The sequence below is a fragment of the Podarcis cretensis genome (genome assembly GCF_951804945.1).
Source record: "Podarcis cretensis genome assembly, chromosome: 12".
In the NCBI taxonomy this organism is placed as follows: domain Eukaryota; kingdom Metazoa; phylum Chordata; class Lepidosauria; order Squamata; family Lacertidae; genus Podarcis; species Podarcis cretensis.
The window spans coordinates 56,969,879-56,994,473 of record NC_137181.1 but is presented as its reverse complement, the minus strand read 5'-3'; the positions used below and the strand labels follow the sequence as shown (position 1 = coordinate 56,994,473).

Sequence of the window (24,595 nt, the reverse complement as noted above, 5' to 3'; positions counted from 1 at the left end):
CATACGAGTCCCTGCAAGATCTTGTGCAAGCATCACAAGGAAGGCTGAGAGCACAAAAGCTCTTTTCTTAAACCACAGAGCCTAGGACTTGCCGATCAGAAGGTCAGTGGTTCGAATCCCCACGACGGGGTGAGCTCCCGTTGCTCGGTCTCTGCTCCTGCCAACCTAGCAGTTCGAAAGCATGACAAAGTGCAAGTAGATAAATAGGTACCGCTCTGGCGGGAAGGTAAATGGCGTTTCCGTGCGCTGCTCTGGTTTGCCAGAAGCGGCTTAGTCATGCTGGCCACATGACCCGGAAGCTGCACGCCGGTTCCCTCGGCCAGTAAAGCGAGATGAGCGCCGCAACCCCAGAGTCAGCCACAACTGGACCTAACGGTCAGGGGTCCCTTTACCTTTAACCCAAGTAGATACAGTGCAAAAAGACCAGGGTGCTGGTTTGGCGTGCTGGCTCTGGGAGTGCTAAACATGATTTTATTGTATACACATAACCCTTGGAACCAACCCCTCATAAGATGAGGGATTACTATATGGCATCTTTTTTTAAAAAAAGTCTTTGTCTAGAAATAAAAACCAGGCTTTATTTTTTTACTGCAACAATTCATGTCCCTCTTGTTGGTAACATCCTCAGTCCATCCTGTAGGTCTGCTGTGTTTGTCACATATGGGTTAATGTACGGTACTGCTTATTTTCAGCATAGCTCTTAAGGGGCTTATCGTTGTTTTAAAAATATTTTGAAGTGGGAAAGTAGGGCTGCATGTGAAGGCAAAATGCTGGACATCTGTTATTTCTGGTGTTAGCTGCCCTGAGCCTGGGGAGGGCGGGGTACAAATAAAATTTATTATTGTTGTTGTTGTTGTTGTTGTTGTTATTGTTATTGTTGTTATTATTATTTATTATTTATTATTATTTATTATTTATCATTATTAATTATTATTATTAATTATCATTATTTATTATTATTATTATTAATATTAATATTATTACCATTGCATTCAGGCTCTTCCATTACTGGGAAGTATTGGGGCAGAAATTAACGTATCATAAGTAACTATGAGGAGGAGTTTTTTGTATGGTTAGTAAGGTACATCGAACACCAGCATAAAATTAAGAATTTAGGCGTGTTAAAGTTTGAGAAGAATGTTTCCCTTGCTGACTTTCTGCACAGCTGTGAATTTGTTTGAATTCTGTTTAGCCCAGGAATTTGGAAATACAGCCATGTTAGTTCCCGAAAGTCGCAAACCCAGAAATGACTGTTCCGGTTTGTGAACTATTTTTGGAAGCCGAACGTCCAACGTGGCTTCCGCGGTTTCCGACTGGAGCTTCAGGAAAGCCCCCTGGTTCCTTCTCCTCCCCCCTCAGAAGACTCCTCATTCTGGAGCAGCCCCTGATCTCCTCACAGGGGCAGGGCGAGGAGGGGGCCGGGTGCTGAGCAAGGAGGAAGGGGCCCTGGCAGAAGCGCCCCCAGAGAGCCTTTCATTTCCCCTAGGGCAGGTGGGTCAGAGGGTGCCTCAAGGTCTCAACCCCTTTCTTCAGGCCCACAGGCGGTCCCAAGGGGGTGGGCTCCCTTGGGAATCACTGCCCCTCCCACTTCGGCAGCATTTGGGACACAAGTGCCCCTGGGTGACCCATGTAGGGTGGCCACTCGGTCCTCTCCTTCCACCTTCACGAGACACCTTCAATTCCTCCTTTGGAAGAATAGGTGGTTGACCTGGCCATTGCTGAGATACATCTGACATCATGTGAAATATACTCGGAGTCGAGAGTGGATTTCATGCTCTTTATTCAGCTCATAGTGGTGAGGAGGAATGGAAGTTCCCCCAGAATGTCTGCCTTATATACATTATTTACACAATGGGCCCCCCGTGATTGGCTAATTCCGGGATTCTCCTGTAGGCCAATCAGGTTGTGGATTTCCTTCTACCTGGAGCTGGATTGGGTGGTTCCTGTGGATCAATCAGACTGCTGCATTCTGGATCCTATTGTTCTAGGACCAATCAGACTGCTGCATTCTGGATCCTATTGTTCTAGGACCAATCAGACTGCTGCATTCTGGAACCTATTGTTCTAGGACCAATCAGACTGCTGCCTTTTGGATCCTATTCAACTCAGTACATAACACCATGGATTCTAATTTTCCCCTACGGGAGAAGCAAACGCTGGTCCTTAGCGTGATAAGTTCCTTCTCTCTAGGCAGAATGGGGATCTGGCCCTCCCAGGTGCTGCATGGAGGGGAGGCTATCGGATGCTGAATCTCGGAGGGTTGCCCAGAGGTCTAGGAGACTTTTGGTCCAGGGGCCTCCTTTTTTTTCTTCCCTTCTCAGCCCATATCAGGATTATTTCCCTTCTTCCCTTCACCTGGACTAGGAGCCAGTAGGGACCTTTTCTTTCATGCAGTGAACAAGAGGGGCATGTTCCTTTGAAATCACTGTGTTCCTCTCCTGTTTGCTTTTCTCCCCCTAGGAAAACATTCATCGGTTATCAGGCGTGTGTTCAGTTCCTTTTCTAAAGCAGCTGTGTGAGAAAATCCAATCGTATGTATTATTTTCTTTTTTTAAAAAAATAAATCTTTATGCTACCCATTGATTAAAATATATTTTTAGTCTACTGCAGAAGGTACATATTGCTCAGCAGTCCAGGACACACACACACACATACACACACCCCACTTCTCAAACAGCATAACACCTCCCCATTATATTCTCTGAAAAAGGAGATATAATCTGCCGGACAATGTTGGTGCCACAAGAGCCCTTTGAACACTTACAGATCAAAATGCTGTATTCATAGCTATATTGTCATTTGTTCTCCATGTGCTGATGTTAAATGCATTTTTAAATCTTGCTGCCTGTGTTGGCTTTGTGACTCAGTTCCACTATTTAGAAGGCCTAGAAGCTGGAAATCTGTTAATAACCGCTTAGTACACAGGTTATTAGTACACAGGTTAGGGACGCGGGTGGCACTGTGGGTTAAACCACAGAGCCTAGGGCTTGCCGATCAGAAGGTCAGCGGTTCGAAACCCCACGACGGGGTGAGGTCCCGTTGCTCAGTCCCTGCAACTGCCAACCTAGCAGTTCGAAAGCACGTCAAAGTGCAAGTAGATAAATAGGTACCGCTCTGGCGGGAAGGTAAACGGTGTTTCCGTGCGCTGCTCTGGTTCACCAGAAGCAGCTTAGTCATGCTGGTCACATGACCCGGAAGCTGTACGCCGGCTTCCTCGGCCAATAAAGCGAAATGAGCACCACAACCCCAGAGTCGGTCACGACTGGACCTAATGGTCGGTGGTCCCTTTACCTTTACCTTTTACACAGTTTATAAAAAACACGTGTGCTGGTGCTTCTTGAAAATGTCACTGTAGGGTAAGATTTGTGCAAAATTTGTGTAATGTTACATTTCGTGAAAACGTCACTGACTCCCTGTATATCAAAGATGCTAATGCCAGCACTACAAAAGAGGAACTAATATGATCAAGGTAGTCTCTCAGGGGCCACTTGCCAAATGTGGGTGGAGCCTAAGTCAAAGAGAGGCAAAAGTATTATCCAGAATCATTTCCACCCTGCTTCAGTTTTCACAATTGGAAATTGGATTAGAATTTCCAATCTTGTGTCAGTCTATTCAGAAGTAAATCCCACTGTGTTTGATGGGGTTACTCTCAAACACTGCCGGAGGAAGGGGGGCGGGGGAGTGCAATGCCCCCGGCACTATTGGGGAGGGGGGTACCATCGCAGCTGCCCTCCGACATGCGCTGCGCAGCCCCCACCATGTGCCACGCCCCCGGAACGCGTGCCAGCCACGCCCACGCCTGCTTTCCGCCCCCGGTGCTGGAGCATGCAGCTTCGCCACTACTCTCAAATAAGTGTTATGGGGGGTGAATTATAAGAACAGTCCAATATAGATACTGTTCTGGAAAGCAAATGAAATTACCGTATTTTTCGCTCTATAAGACGCACTTTTCCCCTCTTGCTCTTCTGGCTTCTGGGATAGCCACGCAAAGCCTCTTGAGCACAACGGGAGCACTCTTCCCTCTTTGCTCAGGAGGCCTTGCGTTGCTTTCTTGTTTTCCTCCTCTAAAAACTAGGTGCGTCATATAGAGCGAAAAATACAGTAATTCTTTTCCGACTTTAGTGTGCTAGACACACACTATATGGCAGGAACCAGCCAATTAATGATCAGACAACTGGATGGCGTTCTTTCCCCCAAGACATATAAACCGGAAAGATGTTTATTCAAAAATCATCCATTTATTTTTATACAGTAACATACTGTTCATTCCAGTTGTTCTGAAACTGCACCAGGAGGGGGAAAATGGTTTCAAATGTAAAAAAAGGGGGGTGAACAGAGAGGAAGGCACACTGATGGTATGCTAGAATTGGGGCCGCTTCAAGAGGTATCAGAGGCTGCATAAAATGAAGTCAGGGGCTGTATGTGGTTCCTGGGCCTCAAGTCGCCCACCTGGGCCTTGTAGAAAGAAAAGGGGAAACAGGACTAAAGGAAATTAGTGATTCTAATAACTCAGAGCACCTGGCAGCACAGATATTTTTTATCTTTTAACTAACACCATGCGGTTTGTGTCATCTCCTTACTACATTGTTTATGACTCTTGCTCTTGATTTTAGCAGAGTAAGGAGGAAAGCTAACGGACCAAAGAAAAACCCCAAACAATTTTAAACAAGCGTTTTAGTGTCAGATACAGATTTACTGCATAAAATCTGTGATACTAAATCCCAGGGCTTGAGAGTGAAAATCATCCAAGTAGAAGAAGCTCCCACTTGTGATAATAAAAGGATATAGCCTTGAAGCAGGTTTCTAAGGAAAAGGTAGTTTTTTCTTAAAAGCATATTTTAAGCCAAGACTTGGGTACCTTTCTGAAAACCATTCCCCCCCCCCACCAAAAAAAAACCTCCAGGAGTTGGGCTAATTTCATATTCTAGAGCAGGACTGGAGGAGCTTTGGCCCTTCAGATGTTGCTGAAATATAACTCCCATCATTGCTAGCAAGCATGGCCATTGGTCAGGGATGGCAGGCAGGACCAGTAACCTAAGGCTGCCATACATCTGGGTTTATTGGACTGACAAAATGGTGTCCAGGCAGATTTTAATTTGGACCATATGTCCATACTAGGGCTAGGCCGATGTATCGTCCAAAACCGGTTTGAAGTCCATATTGTGATTACTGGTTTGATAATTTTTGACCTGGCAATATATCACAAATCATAGTGTGCGTGTGAACACGCGCTATGGGAAAATCGCAATATGGGGAAAACCTTGAAGCCAACCAGTGCCTCTACATAGCTCCATCCTTATTTCAGACTGTGATACAGTCAAACCTCTTCTTACGTCCGCCTCTGCTTGCGTCTATTTCACCCAACGTCCGCGGCAAACCCGGAAGTAACCGATGGGTTTGCCGCAGTTGGCGCATGCGCAGAAGTGGGCAATCGTCGCCTGTGCACAACGGCGCCTCTCCCAGCAACCCGTTTCGACCTCTGGACGCAGCTCCGGAACGGATTATGATCGCAGGTAGAGGTTCCACTGTATATCAGTATATCACAATGTTTAGCTGGTGGTATATCAAGAAGTTGAAAAGCAGATATCGCCCGGCCCTAGTCCATACCTACGAGCTGTTCGCCATCCAGAAAGTGATGTTCTCATGAGCTAGGGCCTATACTTATATGGAACGCCACAGTTACAGTGCCAAGGATGAAGGGAAGCAAGAACAAACTATCTGTATTCCATACATGTAAGGTAGCTCTGACCGCCACTCTGCTTGGATAAGCTATGTGAAATTCACGTGTGCAAATGTTGATCAACAGAGGCTGATGTGCACAATGATCATGAACCAACATGCTCCAGATACATGTAAATGTTGTCCTGCTGCTCACAATGACCAATGTGCTTAGTTTAATATCAACTCCTAGGCCAAAGAATGAAAACTGTGTTTTTTTAAAAAGCTCTTTTCTATATATAATAACAATTGCTCGCTGAATAGATGTGTGTATGTTAGAGCTGTTAATGGTACAGAAGTGATAAGCGGAACTCTTTATAGCACTGTTTGCAAAAAAAAAAAGAAAAATGTTTGTGAGCGTTGTGTTTATTCTTCCATACTTATGCGTAGGAAGTTACCTTTCGAAGACCTTGATGGAGATAAATTTAGTCTTTATCCGGTAAGTAAAGTCATATGCCAGCAAAAAGATTCTCACAAGAGTCCCTTCTAGTATCTATAAAACCCATCACTTTGTAAAGTAGTAGTCCAAGACCGTGGGGTACTCTCTATTATTTTGAAATATTGTTTCCTTCATGGTGAAGAAAAATAATTATTCCTTTTATATTCTTTCTGGAGGCTTGGCCATGGAAATACATTGCCCAGAGAAGCAAAGAGTGTCATGTTTATTGAATTATTAATAAAACATGAAGCAAACTTATATGAAAAAGTATTAAAATTGTCAGGGTGTCTTATTTCTGCATGAAAATAAGCAGTGTGTCATATATATATTTTTTAAAAAAGGCAGCTGGGAGGGTTGGTTTATGAATCTCTTGCCCCCTTCTGTAGTTAGATTTTTATTTTAGATGTTTAATGGTTGACTGGAAGGGGGCAGAATTACAACACTACACTCTTCTTCATTTCTCTTCCTGGTTAGACCTTAAGAGGATATCACTGGAGAGGTAGAGACTATGACGATATCCAGGCCTCTGTGTATCCTGGCAGACGGTAATTTGGGTGGTTTAAATTATTCTCTCTTATTAGGACAAATCACTTCTTTAGATATTATATTATAGCTTCAGGTTTCCAATAGCGTGGGTAGCTTTGCCCATGAGAAGGTCTGCATGATATATGTGGGAACTGGTGTAGAGCGGATTTAGATAGTCAGGATAGCCACATAGCAGAAACATAGCTTATGCATATCCTGAATTGCTATCTATTTATTTTCATAAAGTATTTTATTTATTATAAAATATTTTAATGCTACTTTTCGGCACTGAAACATTCACAAAAACGCACAACATCATGCATCATAAAGAACAAACCTGTATCTCTTTTTAGACATTGCTGTTTCCCCATACAGTTATGTTTAAAAGCTTTTTTCTAAAAAAAATTGAACATTTGTTCAGGGCTTCATCCATTAGCATCAGTACTTTACATTGATAGCCTTGAGGCTGGGGCAGGTGCTGGGAAAAAGCATCTGCAAAACATGGTGTGAAGTTACATGACTTCACACCAAAGTGAAAGTCAGCATTCTGGTGGAAGCTGTGTGTGTGTGTGTGTGTGTGTGTGTGTGTGTGTGTGTGTGTGAAAAATGCTACCTTAACCCATTTCTGAAATGTATTAATTTCCTTTCTATTGTAGCCCTGATAACTGGGATTCAGATAAGGACTCCAACTGTAATGGAATATGGGTGAGTTGTTGGAGGTTATATTTTGACATTTCCCACAGATGTTCAATTCCGATTTGGAAAGCTGCCTATGTGAGTTTTTACTTCACGTGTTTTCAAAAGAATAGACTTCCCCAGGTTAAGAATACATCTGTAATGCCTCCGCAGGTATTACCTTGGGGACAATCTTACCTTTAAAAAACTGTTATGAAAGTTGCCCCCGCTGCTTCTGACTCTTTTGGATAGTGAAACTGTCTTACATTTGTCAGAAGGACACTGACAAACTGGAACGTGTCCAGAGGAGGGCAACCAAAATGGTCAAAGGCCTGGAAACGATGCCTTATGAAGAACGGCTAAGGGAGCTGGGCATGTTTAGCCTGGAGAAGAGGAGGTTAAGGGGTGATATGATAGCCATGTTCAAATATATAAAAGGATGTCACATAGAGGAGGGAGAAAGGTTGTTTTCTGCTGCTCCAGAGAAGCGGACACGGAGCAATGGTTCCAAACTATGAGAAAGAAGATTCCACCTAAACATGAGGAAGAACTTCCTGACAGTAAGAGCTGTTTGACAGTGGAATTTGCTGCCAAGGAGTGTGGTGGAGTCTCCTTCTTTGGAGGTCTTTAAGCAGAGGCTTGACAACCGTATGTCTGGAATGCTCTGATGGTGTTTCCTGCTTGGCAGGGGGTTGGACTCGATGGCCCTTGTGGTCTCTTCCAACTCTATGATTCTATGATTCTATGTAATCCTTATTTCAAAACTCGTGCATTCATGGGATACCAAAAAGCAACAAGGTGAGGGTAAAAACCTGGTTTATTTTATTTCAGTGATAGGTCTAGGAATCCTTGACACGTGGCAAACCACTTATGAAAATGAAGAGGATTTCAAAAGGGCTTGTGAAATGGCCTTGGGATTTGCTGTTCAAAGAAAGAAAACCTCAGAGAATTACTGGGTCCTTGAGTGCATCTCTTTGGATGATAGAAAATGTGTTCACTACTACTGCTCCTACTATTACTATTACTACTACTACTACAACTACTACTACTATTGATTTATTAAATTTGTATACCGCCCTTCATCCAAGATCACAGAATGGTTCACAACAGAAGAATACAAAATGAGAATACAAAAGACATAATAAAACACAGACGAAAACAAACCAGTAACCCCCTCCCACAAACACATTTCAAAAGCCATTGAATGCTAATCAGCTGAATGCCGGGTTGAAGGGAAATGTTTTCGCCTGGCCCCCAAAAATATGTAACGAAGGCACCAGGTGAGCCTCCCTGAGGAGAGGGTTCCACAAATGGGGAGCCACTATTTATGATACAATTATTTCATTATCAGGATTTTGATTTGGTCGTTTATATTTTTGGTTACTTACATGCTTATATGGAAGCCACACTGAATAATGTTTGTTTTAATTTAGATTAGTTTTATTTATCTTATTACATTAGGAATCGGGGATGTGGGTAGCACTGTGGCCTTAAGCACTGAGCCGCTTGGGCTTGCCGATCAGAAGGTCGGCAGTTTGAATCCCCGCAATGACGGGGTGAGCTCCTGTTGCTTTGTCCCAGCTCCTGCCAACCTAGCAGTTCGGAAGCACATCAGTGCAAGTAGATAAATAGGTACCACTGAGGCGGGAAGGTTTCCCTGCGCTCTGGTTTCCGTCACAGTGTGCTGTTGAGCCAGATGACCCGGAAAGCTGTCTGTGCAGAAATGACAGCTCCCTTGGCCTGAAGCGAGATGAGCACTGCAAGCCCGTAGTCACCTTTGACTGTCCAGGGGTCCTTTACCTATTTTTTCCACCTACATATAACATGTCTGGCTCATGCTATCCCTTTGTGTATGATAAAGGGAAGCCTCTTTGCCCATTCCTGCCATCATAGAAAAGTGATCCTCAGCTATTTGGGTCCCCCAAGTATTCATGTTGTTACTGCTCAATGTTTTCTAACAGACTGGGTTGCCTGCATTTCATTGTGTTGCTGGAACAATTCCTGAAAGAAAAGGTGAATGTGCATAACTTAATTGATGCTTCTCCTTTCTCATCCATTAGGGTGTTGATCCAAAAGATGGCATCGCCTATGAGCAGAAATTTTGTAAAGGTAATTTCTCTAATTTTAAAATATAGCTGAGAATATTGATTGCAAATTGCCTAATTCATTAAAAATAATAATAATTCTGAAATATATGATGCAAAACAAAACAAAGGGAATGTATGAACATACTACAAATAAGGGTCATTGGTACAATCCTTGTGTTGTCGTTAGATGTGCTGATTCCTTTTGAAAGCCAAGCTAAGGGAAACCAAGCTCTGCAGGTGGGAAGTTAATTGGCCTGTGGTACTGGTGTCACAGGACATGGGTGGTGCTGTGGGTTAAACCACAGAGCCTAGGATTTGCTGATCAGAAGGTTGGCGGTTCGAATCTCCGCGACAGGGTGAGCTCCCATTGCTCGGTCCCTGCTCCTGCCCACCTAGCAGTTCTAAAGCACATCAAAGTGCAAGTAGATAAATAGGTACCGCTCTGACGGGAAGGTAAACGGCATTTCCATTTCCATGCGCTGCTCTCGTTTGCCAGAAGCGGCTTAGTCATGCTGGCCACATGTACGCTGGCTCCCTTGGCCAGTACGCCGGCTCCCTTAGTACACCGGCTCCCTTGGCCAGTAAAGCGAGATGAGCACCGCAACCCCAGAGTCGTCCACGACTGGACCTAATGGTCAGGGGTCCCTTTACCTTTACTGGTGTCACAATGCCTCCCACTCCCTAACCCAGGGCAGTTTTAATTAAAAAAAGAACAGTTTCTGTTTAAAGGCACTATATAAACCTTGTTTCACAGGATAATAGGCAGGAAGAGCACTTCAAGTGTGGGAGAGAATCAGAGCTGTCAATCAGCCAGCATTTAAATGGAGGCTAACTTCACCAGGAAAAAACAACAGGCCAGTCTCCCTTTAAAAAAAAAAATATGCCTTTGAGCGTCCAAATTTATTCATTTTCTTATTGCAGAATTAGTTACCAGTAATTCTGCAAGAGCCAGTGTTCCTGGGTTATATTATGTCGTCATAATCTCATGCATTTTTAGAAGGAAGCTGTGAAGGAGTCGGTGAAATTGTGAACTTGATTTCTGGAGATTAGGATACTGCCGTTCTGTCCTGCTGGAGGGAAGAAAATGACAAGAACCCATCGCAGAAATTAGACCGGGTGGAAACTGGCTGAGGCAGACATAGTTGGTTGGGCGGGTTGAGCTAAAAGCAGGGGTGCCGACTTCACCCCCCCCCACACACACACATGGGGGGGTGCATCACGTGACACTCAAGCACTGGGCTGGGACGCGAGGGTGTCCTGCTGCTGTGATGCCTGCGTTTGTGCGCTGGATAGGGAGGAGGAGGCGGAGGGGAGCCACAGGATTTTGGGGGGGCCATCCCCCTCCTTGAAAATTTTGGGAGGGACTGAAGACCCCCTCAGTTCCCACTCCCCATCTTGCCTGGCTGAAAGAGAAGCTCTCTAGAAAGAGTTGGAAATAATAATAATAATAATAATAATAATAATAATAATAATAATAATTAATAATAATAATAATAATACTGGCTGGGCTTCCCCAGCCACTCTGGGCAGCTTCCAACAAATTATTAAAATACAGTAATGCATCAAACATTAAAAGATTCCCTAAACAGGGTTGCCTTCAGATGTCTTCTAAAAGTCTGGTAGTTGTTGTTCTCTTAGTCATCTGGTGGGAGGGCGTTCCACAAGGCGGGTGCCATTACTGAGAAGGTCCTCTGCCTGGTTCCCTGTAACTTGGCTTCTCGCAGTGAGGGAACTGCCAGAACTCATAGATCTCATGCTTCTGAATTCATATAAACAGCCTTGTTCTTCTGAATTCCGCTTCCTATTGCACATAACAATATGTTATTACAGTGGTGCCTCGCAAGACGAAATTAATTCGTTCCGCGAGTTTTTTCGTCTTGCGGTTTTTTCGTCTTGCGAAGCACGGACTTTGGAAAAGCTTCAAAAATCACCAAAGTCTTCAAAAACCTCAAAAAAGGCTACCACACCACGTGCTATGAGTTGCTCCTCAAAGTGAATGCACGGTTTTAAGAAAAAGGAAACAAACTTGCAAGACAAAGGAAACAAACTTGCAAGACAAAGGAAACAAACTTGCAAGACAAAGGAAACAAACTTGCAAGACGTTTCCATCTTGCAAAGCAAGCCCATAGGGAAATCCGTCTTGCGAAGCAACTCAAAAAATGAAAAACTCTTTCGTTTTGCGAGTTTTTCGTCTTTCGAGGCATTCGTCTTGCGAGGTACCACTGTAATGTAATGTTGTTGCTGGCAGTTGTGGAGTTCTTTTACAGAGGCAACAATGCCACGTAGTCATTATCTAAATTAGCCCACAGCAGAGCTCAAAACTGTGTACTTCCCGATCAAACACAAATTGATCTAATGATGGTGTCTGTACATGATGGAAATCACCCCTGAATAGAACTAACATGGACCTTCCACAAGGTCTATTCTTGTGCCGCCACTAATGTTTAGTAGCTGCTTGGCAAACACAAAGCCAGTTAGTCATTAAGGAGGGAGCAGAAGTTAGACTATTTCCTGATTTTAAAAAAGCCAGTTTCTTTGAACTGGTTCTCAAGACACAGTAGGCCGAACTCCAGCTTAGTGAGCAAGTTTTCTAGGTCTCCAGAACTCTTTATGTTACTCAAAGCATGCTAATAAAGATGTAGCCCAATTGTGGATTTGGGGAGGCATTTTCTCTCTCTTGTGGACTAGGACGACTGCCTTGCTTTTTATGCGCCCTGAAATTGCAAGAGATGTTATCAGGCACCATCCATCTTTAAAGGCTGGGTGCAGTGAAGCAGTCAGTGTTTATGAGAAGCTTGTAATTTTGCCCTAATAGACCAAATTGAGAGCAATGCTCTCAATGCCCTGATTTCACTAAATGTTCCACTTTTATTGAACGTACTGCAGATAGTAAAAATTTATGTTGCTCCCAGCAGGGTCCACTTTAAAGTACCAATTCAAGCTTTAAAAGCAGCCTAATAGAAATTGGTCTAATTTAGCATGCACTTTTTGTAAACTTGATTGATGTGTCCATTTATTTTCGGTTATTTATAGTGCAGAGGAAGTTAAAAATCTTATTTTAGGTTAGGAAATGAGCACAAATGGCCAAATCGTTGTTTTGATTGCTCTTTGTGTGCTGGAACTGCCGTGTGGGTTTTCTTAATCCGGTTGTGCTTTGTGCAGCATACGGATTTGCAATGTGAGAAAAAAATAATTAAGCTTTTAAAATTATTAATTGTCTTCCGCAGGCACAGAGTCCAAGGGAATCATTTTGTTGGGAGATTCAGCTGGGGCTCATTTTCACATCCCTCCTGAATGGGTGACAGCATCACAAATGTCAGTGGTATGTCGTTTCAGCTGGTCATTGTACTGATCTCAACTGGCCGTCCTATAATTCACTTTCTTCTCTATTACTAAGGGTGCCCATTATAACTGCCCTCTATTATAAAGGGTGCCCATTGAGTGTCTATATATTTCTGGGGATGATCACTTTCAGCCACTGCTGTAATAATCATGGGAGGTTTTCAAGATATATTAAGAAACCGGAAACTCTTCTTTAGAAAGGAAAACATCTGTTCAGTTTATTAGTACCATGGATGTGTCTTGTTCCTCCCATGTTGGTTGGTTGGTTAAAATTATTTATAACCTGCTCTTCTTTCATCACACAATCCCAGAGCAAGAAACAACATTAAAATACAATAAAGCCATATTTCATTTAAATGCAACTTAGTGTGAAAGCTCAGCATCAAAAAAACGAAGATCATGGCCACTGGGCCCATCACCTCCTGTCAAATAGAAGGGGAAGAAATGGAGGCAGTGAGAGATTTTACTTTCTTGGGCTCCATGATCACTGCAGATGGTGAAAGCAGTCACGAAATTAAAAGACGACTGCTCCTTGGGAGAAAGGCGATGGCAAACCTAGACAGCATCTTAAAAAGCAGAGACATCACCTTGCCAACAAAGGTCCGTATAGTTAAAACTATGGTTTTCCCAGTAGTGATGTATGGAAGTGAGAGATGGACCATAAAGAAGGCTGATCACCCAAGAATTGATGCTTTTGAATTATGGTGCTGGAGGAGACTCTTGAGAGTCCCATGGACTGCAAGAAGATCAAACCTATCCATTCTTAAGGAAATCAGCCCTGAGTGCTCACTGGAAGGACAGATTGTGAAGCTGAGGCTCCAGTACTTTGGCCACCTCATGAGAAGAGAAGACTCCCTGGAAAAGACCCTGATGTTGGGAAAGATGGAGGGCACAAGGAGAAGGGGACGACAGAGGATGAGATGGTTGGACAGTGTTCTTGAAGCCACAAACATGAGTCTGACCAAACTGCGGGAGGCAGTGGAAGACAGGAGTGCCTGGCGTGCTCTGGTCCATGGGGTCACGAAGAGTCGGACACGACTAAACGACTAAACAACAACAATGTGAAAGCAGACAATATACTAACACTGTAACTACAGCAGCCAAGAGGTGGCGAGCACCAATTTAACCAAATGCTTGGTTGAAATATCTACGGTTTTACCTGGTGTCAAAGCTCCATCAGTGTTGGTGCTTCAGAGAGGAGGGCATTCCAGAATTGGGGTGCCATTATTGAGAATGTCCTCTCACAAATCAGAACATACTGCATCTCAGAGAAGGGGCATCCTTCAATGACTACAAAGTCTGGGCAGGTGTATAAGGAAGCAGGTGGTCTTTCAGGTATCTGGGTCTTTTGGCCATTATAGCTTCCCTCACAAGTGATCACACCTCTGTTCTCATCTCAGGTGTTCTTGTCTTCTGCTGTGCTGACTACAGTAGAATTACTACTTATCGCTAGTGAAATGTTCATCATTAGGGTCAGTAATAAATATTTGCAGGAGCTGTTGACAACAGTGCCGTAGGCAGAAGACAGATTTGTGGGAAGCCCTTCAGCCAACATTAAGAGAACCCTTACGCCCCTCTGGTTTGGAAAACAAAAGTGTCTGTCATTCAAGAGGCCATGATGTTTCATCTGCAGCCAAACATATGAGACAAGGAAAAGATGCAGGAAGGTGCTCTCAAATTGTTTATGTGCAAGCTGTGTTTTCTTGGGGCGCCCTATTCGGTTTGAACCAGGTCAGTAACAAGCAATAAGTTCACAGCCACCTTGTGCCTGGAGAAATCAGACTGTCCCATAACCACCATTATTAACCATCTGAATAACATGTTCAAGAGACACAACTCAGCCCTCCAGAAAGGCTTTTGAGGGGTTTCAGGGGGGAAAGGGCACAGCAAGTGTTCTTTCTGTGAAATTCCATTTGTCTAAAGTAAAAAAAAAAAATCAGACAGCAGAACTATGCAAAGCCCTGGCTGACGACAAGCAATTAATGTTCATATTTTACGGGTGAGAGACACTAAGGGATTAGCCTAAGGCAAGCCAAGGCAGAGTGTTTTTGTTTACTTGCAATTTTACTTTTTGTTATACAGTTGGGAGTCAGAAATGGTTGCCAATCTACTGCTAATCATCTAGGTAAAGCAACTTTCTGCCCACGACCACCACATGATGGCTTAAGAAGTGCTATTGATTTTCTTCCAAGAGAGAGAGAGAGAGAGAGAGAGAAAGGAACTACCCAAGTGGCTTATTGAAAACTTCGAAGGGAAATTGGGAGGGGAAACTGCAATGCTAAAAGTAAATATTCAGCACCAATAATTATTGCTGCATTGTGGGCAGCATTCAAATTAAAAGCCACATTGTTTGCAGTTTTAATTTTCTCTTTGGAAAGCCTTAACTGATTTAAATATTCGAGATTGGCTGTTGTTTTTCTTCGTTAATGTTTTATGGGAAAAAAATGATTATAGGAATCACACTGATGACAGAGCAGGGGATGAACATAATAAATCAGAGGCAGTGATAATTGAGATGATCATGCCTAATTAATGTGGTAACAATACTCAGGATAATGACAGTAATGACAATGAAGCATGAAAGTGATGCATGAAAGTGCTCAAGCTAGCGTTTTAGATTGTGTCAGCACTTCTTTTGTAAATCTTGGATGTTCACGTTTTTCAACTTCTCCATAAGTATTTTTCTCTGTGTTGCAAATGCCTTATACGGTATTTTGAAGCGATGCTGAGTTCTCAAGGCTTAGACCTACCACCATGATCTGATCTCAGCCTTCCCAGTCCTCCTTTCCCCTGATCCTTATTAATCTGCGGGACTCAGGAAGCTGTGGCCGAGGTGGGGAACCTCAGGTCCAGGAACCAGATTTGGTTGCTAGGGTCTAAGCTGAGCCCTGAAATCTAGCTTAAATGCCAAGACTCAGTACAGTGGTACCTCAGGTTAAGTACTTAATTCGTTCCAGAGGTCTGAAACTGTTCTTAACCTGAAGCATCACTTTAGCTAATGGGCCTTCCGCTGCTGCCGCCGCCGGAGCACAATTTCTGTACTCATCCTGATGCAAAGTTCTGAACCTGAGGTACTATTTCTGGGTTAGTGGAGTCTGTAACCTGAAGCGTCTGTAACCCGAGGTACCACTGTACTGGAAAATATCAAGCACTGTGCTATTTGCCGCCACAGGCGAATGATGTCCGCGGCTGGTGTGGGGAGGACCAATAAAATGAACACAGGAGATTGGTATTGGGTTGAATTAGGCCACAAGTTTATTGATTACAGGTAAGAGTAGGTTTGCGTAAGGCCCATGTGCTGCCTGATAGTAACCCAGTGAGGTCAACTGTGGAGTCAGGTGCCATCTCCCCACACAGGCTGCCATTGGGAGAGGTGTGTTAGCCCATCAGTCCCTTTGTGGACTCCCGGACAGAGTCACCCCTTTAACGGGGTACCCGCATAACTAAGGATCCAGCCCAGTGCCTTTTCTACCAGAGTTGTAGAAAGGTAGACAGAAAGCTGCAGGCTGGCTAATTTGCTTGCAGGGGAAAATCCATCCCTGGCCCCAAATGCGGCAACCAAGTAAACCATATCAAGGTCCTTTCGCCAACTCGCCCCTGTCAGGGTGGGCCCCTAACAGACTAGTTGGGTGGGTAGAAAATCCTGCAACAGTCAGCAAAGAGGGCGGTCTGCATCTGGCTGCCATCTTGAATATGGCTGGGGCAGGCAGGGCACAACCCCTGTGTCCCTGACCTGATTGGCCATGCAACCCAGGCTTGCTCAAAATGGAGGGTCCAACATAGTTGCACAGGAAAATGGTAGCCCTCTGGGAAGGGCCATAGCCGTGCTGTGTAGCAAACACCGCTCCCCCCAGAGCCCTATAGGGGTGGAGCCAGATAAGGATCTGCCCCAAAAAGACAATAAATGTTACCCACCCATTGGATAGTGCTCAGGATGGCACCAAGCCAGGAGGGCAGCCTTACTATACTCAAGACGTAGCTGATCTCTAGGAATAAAATCTCAAGGGAAGGGGTTTGTGATTAAGTCCTCCTCCCAAAAAGAAATACATATATTTTACATGTCTGATCTATAATTCTTGATAACTAATTTGTTTATGGCCTATAGCTGTGTCCTATAAACTGTATTTAAACTGCTTGAACTTCATATTACATTAAAAGCTAGTATGAAAAGAATAATCAAGTTTATTGCCAATGTTCTGGGCATGGAAGCCCATTATTGTAACCCACCATGAGACGATTGGGTGAAGGGCAAGTACAGAAAACAAAACCCATCCTGATTTCTTAATCTCTTTTATAGAAGGCATTTTCCAACCTTCCTGAGGCTTTTGCCGATGAGCTCGACTGGCCTCAGTTTTCTGGAGCAACTGGATTCCTCAACTCTACAATCGGGTGTGTAAGCAAAGTCACCAGAATCTCAGGAATGAATGGTTGTGGAGAAAATGTTTTGTGTTCAGATGGAAGTTCTGGAGTGTTGCCGTGCCCTCTGCTTCTGATGTTTCCTAAAAATTATGATCCTCCCATTCCACAATAACACGTTGTTTCATGGTTTCCAGACCAAACTTTCTTCTTCTTTTTCCTTCATACTTACCTTCAAGCCCAAACAACACAACTGCAGCACATAGATCCATGTCCCAGCGAAAGCAAGGGTGGGAATCTATGTTTTAAAGGGATGCACAGCTGGACTGCAGGCGTTTGTGTGTGTGTGATTTCTCTTCCCCAACTCACTGTCTTTGTTGCTGCAGCTCCCTTCCCCCAGGCAGTTTCTTTCAATATGAGCTCCCTCCTCTTAATTATTGGAGAGATAGTAGAGGGGAATTCTTAATGAAATCCAAAAGCTTCAGCCCCTTGACTCCACATTTTTAGTCAAATCATGGTCCTTCTGTAAGCCTCTAAAAACAATCACTTTGGAGTGGTGTGTCACAAAAGGTCAATTACTCATTTCAGATTCTTGTAATCCACTCTGGAATCCACTGGTGAACGGTGGGTGGGGTTGTAGTAGTAGTAATAATAATAATAATAATAATACACATCCGAATTTTCATGAGGGCTTAAAGAAAAATCACAAAGTGTTGTGGAAATGTGATTAAGATTTAAGATTGGGGAAATGAGAAGCTGTGCGAAGCTGAAATTGACAGATTTGTCCATTCTTTTTTCCACATGTCAATTCTGACCCTGCTTAAACAAAGTATGGCAGCTTAAATTAGTGGTTTTCATCCAAATGGTAGTTTTCGTTCCCAAAAGTAATTACCTTCGAAATTCAGCTCCAACTTAATTACTTTCCATTTGTTTCATCCTGATGTTCTTTCCCAATGTCACTGTTCTGAAATAGCCTCTATTTTTAATCTGTGGGATCTATTATTCCTTCTGTTCCCAAATCTGTCCACTTGTCTAAGATGACAAAGCAATGTTTAGAGACAAGGTTTCCTTGGTTCAACTGTCTCCTGATTACTTCTTTGCAATTGCTAAGGCAGTTTTGTTAATGTTCCATAAACTCCTGATTCCTGGGCAATTTATCTTTCTTAGTTCATAAGACTGTTTGCCCCCATCTCTTTTTCAATCGTATAAAAAGCTAGGTTTTCATTCTTTGTGTGAAGAAGGATTTATTGGGAACAAAGAGCATCATATATACCGTATTGGGCTGAATATAAGCCACCCCCCCCCAAATTCCGACCATGAAAAGTGCAGCTTCAATTTGTGACCTTAAAAAAATTGGTTTTTACGATATCACTGCGAAAACAGAGATACGGTAAAACGGAACAAAAAAATTGTTATTGCTGATTTGTGAGCTTGAGACTGTTGTGCAATTACCGTAATTCTAATGTCATTCATTTCTTTCCCCGTATTTTACAGTGCAGTATTGATTTTTTATTTGCATTTACGGTGCTACGAACAGATGTTTAACCCACTTGTGGGTCCTCTCTAGTACCTGTAGGATTCTGTTCTTCATTTGCCATTTACAGGTGTGAGTGCGTGCAGAATTTTAAGGGAGTGGCTTATATTCGGGTATTGTCTTTTTTTTCTTCCCTCCCCCCCTGAATTTTAAAAGTGTGGCTTATTTGCGGGCACGGCTTATATTTGGGCCAATACTGTAGATGTTCCATTGTTTGTTTAGGAATTGTGGTTGTCTAGGGACGCGGGTGGCGCTGTGGGATAAACCACAGAGCCTAGGACTTGCCGATCAGAAGGTTGGCGGTTTGAATCCCCGCGACGGGGTGAGCTCCCGTTGCTCGGTCCCTGCTCCTGCCAACCTAGCAGTTTGAAAGCACGTCAAAGTGCAAGCGGGAAGGTAAACGGCGTTTCCGTGTGCTGCTCTGGTTCGCCAGAAGCGACTTAGTCCTGCTGGCCACATGACCCGGAAGCTGTACACCGGTTCCCTCGGCCAATAAAGCGAGATGAGCGCCACAACCCCAGAGTCGGTCACGACTGGACCTAATGGTCAGGGGTCCCTTTACCTTTAGCTTTACCTAGAGTAGTTATTTATACTTTCTAAGAAGTGGGGCTGTCAGATATAAGAAACTATTTATAAGATGATCCAGACGTCTTAGTGATGCAAAGCTTTTACAATTTGGACTTCACAATTTCACCCTCATTTTGGCCTCAATGTGAAATAGCAGTGACATTGCTTAGTCTGGGTTCACCTGACTGCTTGGAGAAAACCATGAGTGGAGTAAACCAGTGCTTTTAAGCTTTTCTGTTTCTTGAAAAATGCATCCTGAAAATTATTTCCTTTCTGTCTCTCTTGATTCTTTATCTAGATTTTTTTAAAAGCCTCCATACCCCTAAAGGTTCAGGGTAGAAAACAACACTGAAGTAGAATCCAGTGTAGCACTGAAGTAATCATTCTCTCAGCATAAGGATTTCTGCTTGCACAAGGGAATGTTATCTCCCTCTCATCTCTCATGCACCCCCTAAATATGTTCTGGGTTCTCCCAACCCTCTGGAGCAGATTTGGGGAGTGTGTGTGCACACAGGAAGCAGAGGGAGGAAATTCCTGTTGTGCAAGCAGAGTTCCTTCTGCTGATGAGGCTCATTAGTAAAAGACTGCCCACAGCATCTAAAAATCAATGAATTTATTAGTAACTCTAAAATAACCCCCTAGTAATTCCCTGCTCACTTGTGCCCACTAAATGCTTATATACAATTTCTGGAAGATATTCAGGCTTCTCCTCCCTCAATGGGAACAAGCCATCTGTTCTTTCTGGATCCTTATTGCCTTATCTCACAATTAATAATGCCCAAAGGGAGATATAAGCGAACAAGCCTATTGCACTTATTGACCCTCCCCAAAAAGGATAAGTGAGGGTCCAGCCTGCGACAGTAGTGCCTGTCTTGTCCATGGTCACTGCTCATGGTTCATTTCAGGTGATGTGTTGAGAACCAGAGTGATGCAGAAGCTAGATTGTTTTGTGCACTGTGCCCAAACCCTGGCTGTGCTGGACACACCATTGTACAGCTCTTCCAATGGAAGCAGTAGACTTGGTTGATATCCTTCCACTAATAGCATCCTTTTCCTCCAAACATCCCTTTGTAAGCCTTGGATAACAATGGAATCGTGAAGTTGCTCCAAGAAGTTTCCAGAAACATCAAATGTACAAACATTGCACCCTTGATTGTAAGTTGTAGATGTAAATAACTTGTGGTTCTAACATTTATAAATACGGTGCGTCACTATGCCCTTTGCCACGCAGATGGAGTGCAGGTGAGATTGCAACAAAGATAAAGCACAACTGAACTTTATGAACCACAACTGAAACTTGGCTTTCAGTTCATTGCGCAAGTGCAGCAGCTCAGCAGTGTTAAAGGCCTTTGGGCTAGGAGCCCCCGATATAATCAACAACAGATCTTTTCAGGGAGATCCCATCTAGCTTTTTTGCTTTTTTGGTTGCCTTGCTTCCCAGTGTAGACTGATCAGAGCTATCTCCCAAAACTTGACCCCCACCCCGACTTAGGTAAGAAAACGTAAGTCCCCCTCTTAAAGGGACATGAACATGTGATCAATTCAGGTATTTCAGCTCAGCTCTGAAACTCATGGATTGGCCACTGGACAAGTCATTATCATGCCATCTAACCCATCTCACAGTGTTGCCATGAGGCTAAAATGGGGGTGTTCTATCAAGACCATTTAGTCATAAAAGCTCCTCTCCCCAAATAAGTGACCTGAAAGTCCTCTGCACTGTATCTTTGCAATTCTTGATCTGATATTTTATTTGCATGCCATGCCTTCACTAAACCAGAGTTCTGTTAACTTTGTTTCAGAGGCTGGACAGAGTCGCTGTACCTATATTTACGAAAAAGAAACCACTGCAACCATCAAGATTACCAGAACATTTCCAAAAATGGTACCTTGTTTGCTCTTCACCCACACTGGTGCACATTCATTCACCATGAGTAGAAGCTGTTGAACAGCAAGGCTGGGGGAAGGGGAATGCAGATTGAGCAGTATAGAAACCTCATCATTCTTGTTTCTAGGGAAGGCACATAGAGCACTGCATGCAGAAGGCTAAGGCCCAGGTTTAATTCTTGTCATCTTTAGGTAGGGCTGGGAAAGACCTCTGTCTGAAACCTTGAAGAGTCACTGCAACTCAGTAAAGACAATACTGCGCTAGACTGAATCACTGGCTCAATCTAAGAAGGTATCCTATATTCCCATGGCTGGCTGGCTGGCTAACTATTAGCAAACACACAAATACGTAGGAGTCAGGATTAAAAACAACAACAACACATTGCCTAGAATCATCATTCAAATATGTCACTGGACATAGTGGTAACAGACACTGGTAAAAGGTAAAGGTAAAGGGACCCCTGACCATTAGGTCCAGTCGTGGCCAACTCTGGGTTTGCGGCACTCATCTCGCTTTACTGGCCGAGGGAGCCGGCATACAGCTTCTAGGTCATGTGGCCAGCATGACTAAGCTGCTTCTGGGGAACCAGAGCAGCACACGGAAACACTGTTTACCTTCCCGCTGGAGTGGTACCTTTTTATCTACTTGTACTTTGATGTGCTTTCGAACTGCTAGGTTGGCAGGAGCGGGGACCGAGCAACGGGAGCTCACCCCGTCACAGGGATTCGAACCGCCAACCTTCTGATCGGCAAGCCCTAGGCTCTGTGGTTTAACCCACAGCACCACCCGCATCCTAACAGACACTGGTACTCATACTAAAACATTCCCATTGAAGTTTGCTGGACACACCAGCATCTTCTTCAGCAACATAAAATGGGTGCGTTTTCTTCTCATGCTTCCAAATATAGATGCACTGGCTGGGACAGATTTTTCTTGTAATTAATTCATGCCGCTTGATAGTTCAGGAAACAAGGTATAACGCCTCAGACAGGCAGCCTTCTGCTTATTGAAAACGCTGTACCCTGGATACATATGGCTTGAGCTGCAAATAACCACATGGAAGCTCCAAGAATGATCAGCTAGTCTTCACTGATAGAAAGCCTGTCCTCCGCCTGATTATTTTCAGCTCATTCCAGGGTAGTTGGGGACAGGGTGTCTTCAGTTCTTCATGTATTCCTAGCATGTGTAATTGATGGGGAGCTGCTTCCTGAACTCATTTCCCCACGTCTCAGGATAGGGTTTCTCACCTGTACTTTTATCACATTCTGTGATGATGTGTTTTGTCTTGGATCCGAATAATGTAACTGTTAATGAATGTTCTGGCCCATTGAACATTAGGAAGGCAGATATTTCACGGCAGCCATTGAGTACCATTGGAAGCAGGAAAAGTTATCTTAATCTCGGCTGCCTGGGGAATCCTACTTCACCTGGAGTTTCTTTGCAACTTTAAATTGTTATACCTTTTTTACAGTTTGGCAGAAGCTGGGACTGAACAATGGGAGCTCACCCCGTCGTGGGGATTCGAACCGCTGACCTTCCGATCAGCAAGCCCAAGGCTCAGTGGTTTAGACCACAGCGCCACCCACGTCCCTAGCAGTTCGAAAGCACGTCCAAGTGCAAGTAGATAAATAGGTACCACTCTGGCGGGAAGGTAAATGGCGTTTCTGTGCGCAGCTCTGGTTCACCAGAAGCAGCTTAGACATGCTGGCCACATGACCCGGAAGCTGTACGTCGGCTCCCTCGGCCTGTAAAGCGAGATGTGCGCCGCAACCCCAGAGTCGTTCACGACTGAACTTAACTGTCAGGAGTCCTTTTTTCTTTATGGTTCGGAGGAGCAAAAGGTTCATTCAACAATAAGATAAGGCCAGTTCACAGCCAGACTGTTCTAGCATACAAGTCTAACAGTATCTTTTCTCATTCCCTGCCAAGCTTCTGGCTGGCTGGCTACCTCCCCATCTGTTCATCTATGACTGACTTGCAAACGTTCAAGGCCTTCTAGGGCAATTGGTATTAATCATGTTTGCCATGGCTTTTCAGCAAAATAACTGGATGCAGGTAGCAAAATACATTTGCAGATGCAAAAATGTGCCTTGAGAATAGGTGATGGACAACTTGGGGCTTTTGTTTCCAAAAGCTGATAATCAGAGACTGCTTGTTACGGTCAATGTGATACAGGCTGATAGATTGTAATGGAAAGGGGTAGATTCTACCCTGTATCTTCGGTTTACTGTGAACCGAGGCACCATAGTTTCTCTCAACTGATTCCCTCAGGTCCTTTCATCTGCCTTCCCTGTCTGCCATAGTCAGCAGTACTTTGGGTTTTCTGAATAACCGCTGGGGAGAGATGGGTCACGTGACCTGGGGAAGGGGTAAGGAAAGGAGTGCAGCCATACCGCTTGCTTGCCTGGTTGATGTGAAGCTGCTGGGAGGGATATCTGGGTTGCTTGCCTGAGAAGCCTAGTAGGTTATGAAAGTTGACTTGCTTCAGTTGGGAAATAGTAGGTCCAGCTTTCCAGCTGGACATGATCCCCCAAAGTTAATCACAATTCAATCAAATCTCACCAGTTTCAAGCGGACCTTATTTCACTGGATGTTTCATGCCTTTTACAAGTCTTGTTACTTAAGCTGTGCTAAATTCTCTTTTATTCATTGCCTTTGATCATCTAGGTGGCTCTTCGCAAAACGTCCTAGAGCTTGTAAAGAGGTAAATAGTTAATGGGGGATTTGAACTATTTGATCCATAGTTTAAATAGCTAGCTGCAGGACAATGCAAGGCCCCAGCTACACCACCATCACTTTGCTACTTGAAAGTCCAAATGCACTAGACAAACTATTCTCATGTTAGCCAAATGGAGGCTGAGATTCTATTTGGCTAACATGAGAAAGTTGTTGCTTGATGTATCCTCCATGAATTTGTCCAATCCTTTTCATAGTTAATGTTTTAATGTCTAATATGTTAAAGCCATCCAAACCAGTGGTTTTCATCTCTGAAGTAGCTTGAGAGTTCCTTTGCCTAAATCTATTTGGGGAAGGGCTATAGCTCAGTGGTTGAGCAACTGCTTTGCCTGCAGAAGGAACAAGGTTCAACCGCTGGAATCTCCAGGTTAGTCTGAGAAAAGCTGCAGCTTGAAACCCTGGAGTACCACACAGTTGACAATACTGAATTAGATGGCAGCAGTGCCAACTTGAATAAAATATTGGGGGGGGGGGCAGGTAAGCCCCACCCCACATAATTGATCACATGACACGGTGCACACATTTTAATAATAATAATAATAATAATAATAATAATAATAATAATAATTGATTTATACCCCGCCCATCTGGCTGGACTTCCTCAGCCACTCTGGGTGGCTTCCAACAAAATATTAAAATACAGTATTGCACCAAACATTAAAAGTTTCCCTAAACAGGGCTGCCTTCAGATGTCTTCTAAAAGTCTGGTAGTTGTTCTCTTTGACATCTGG

The 24,595-nt window shown here is 43.8% G+C and overlaps 1 protein-coding gene across 1 annotated transcript in view; it reads left to right on the top strand.

Annotated features, from left to right (window-relative positions):
* AOAH (acyloxyacyl hydrolase) overlaps nucleotides 1–24,595 on the top strand; it is a 99,205-nt gene that overhangs the window by 49,345 nt on the left and 25,265 nt on the right. Inside the window, exons 8-16 of the mRNA XM_079947603.1 lie at nucleotides 2,461–2,531; nucleotides 6,109–6,157; nucleotides 6,632–6,702; nucleotides 7,339–7,387; nucleotides 9,418–9,466; nucleotides 12,672–12,766; nucleotides 17,084–17,175; nucleotides 21,043–21,125; nucleotides 23,796–23,832. Coding sequence (XP_079803729.1) covers nucleotides 2,461–2,531; nucleotides 6,109–6,157; nucleotides 6,632–6,702; nucleotides 7,339–7,387; nucleotides 9,418–9,466; nucleotides 12,672–12,766; nucleotides 17,084–17,175; nucleotides 21,043–21,125; nucleotides 23,796–23,832 — 596 coding nt within the window. The remainder of the gene's footprint in view (nucleotides 1–2,460; nucleotides 2,532–6,108; nucleotides 6,158–6,631; nucleotides 6,703–7,338; nucleotides 7,388–9,417; nucleotides 9,467–12,671; nucleotides 12,767–17,083; nucleotides 17,176–21,042; nucleotides 21,126–23,795; nucleotides 23,833–24,595) is intronic.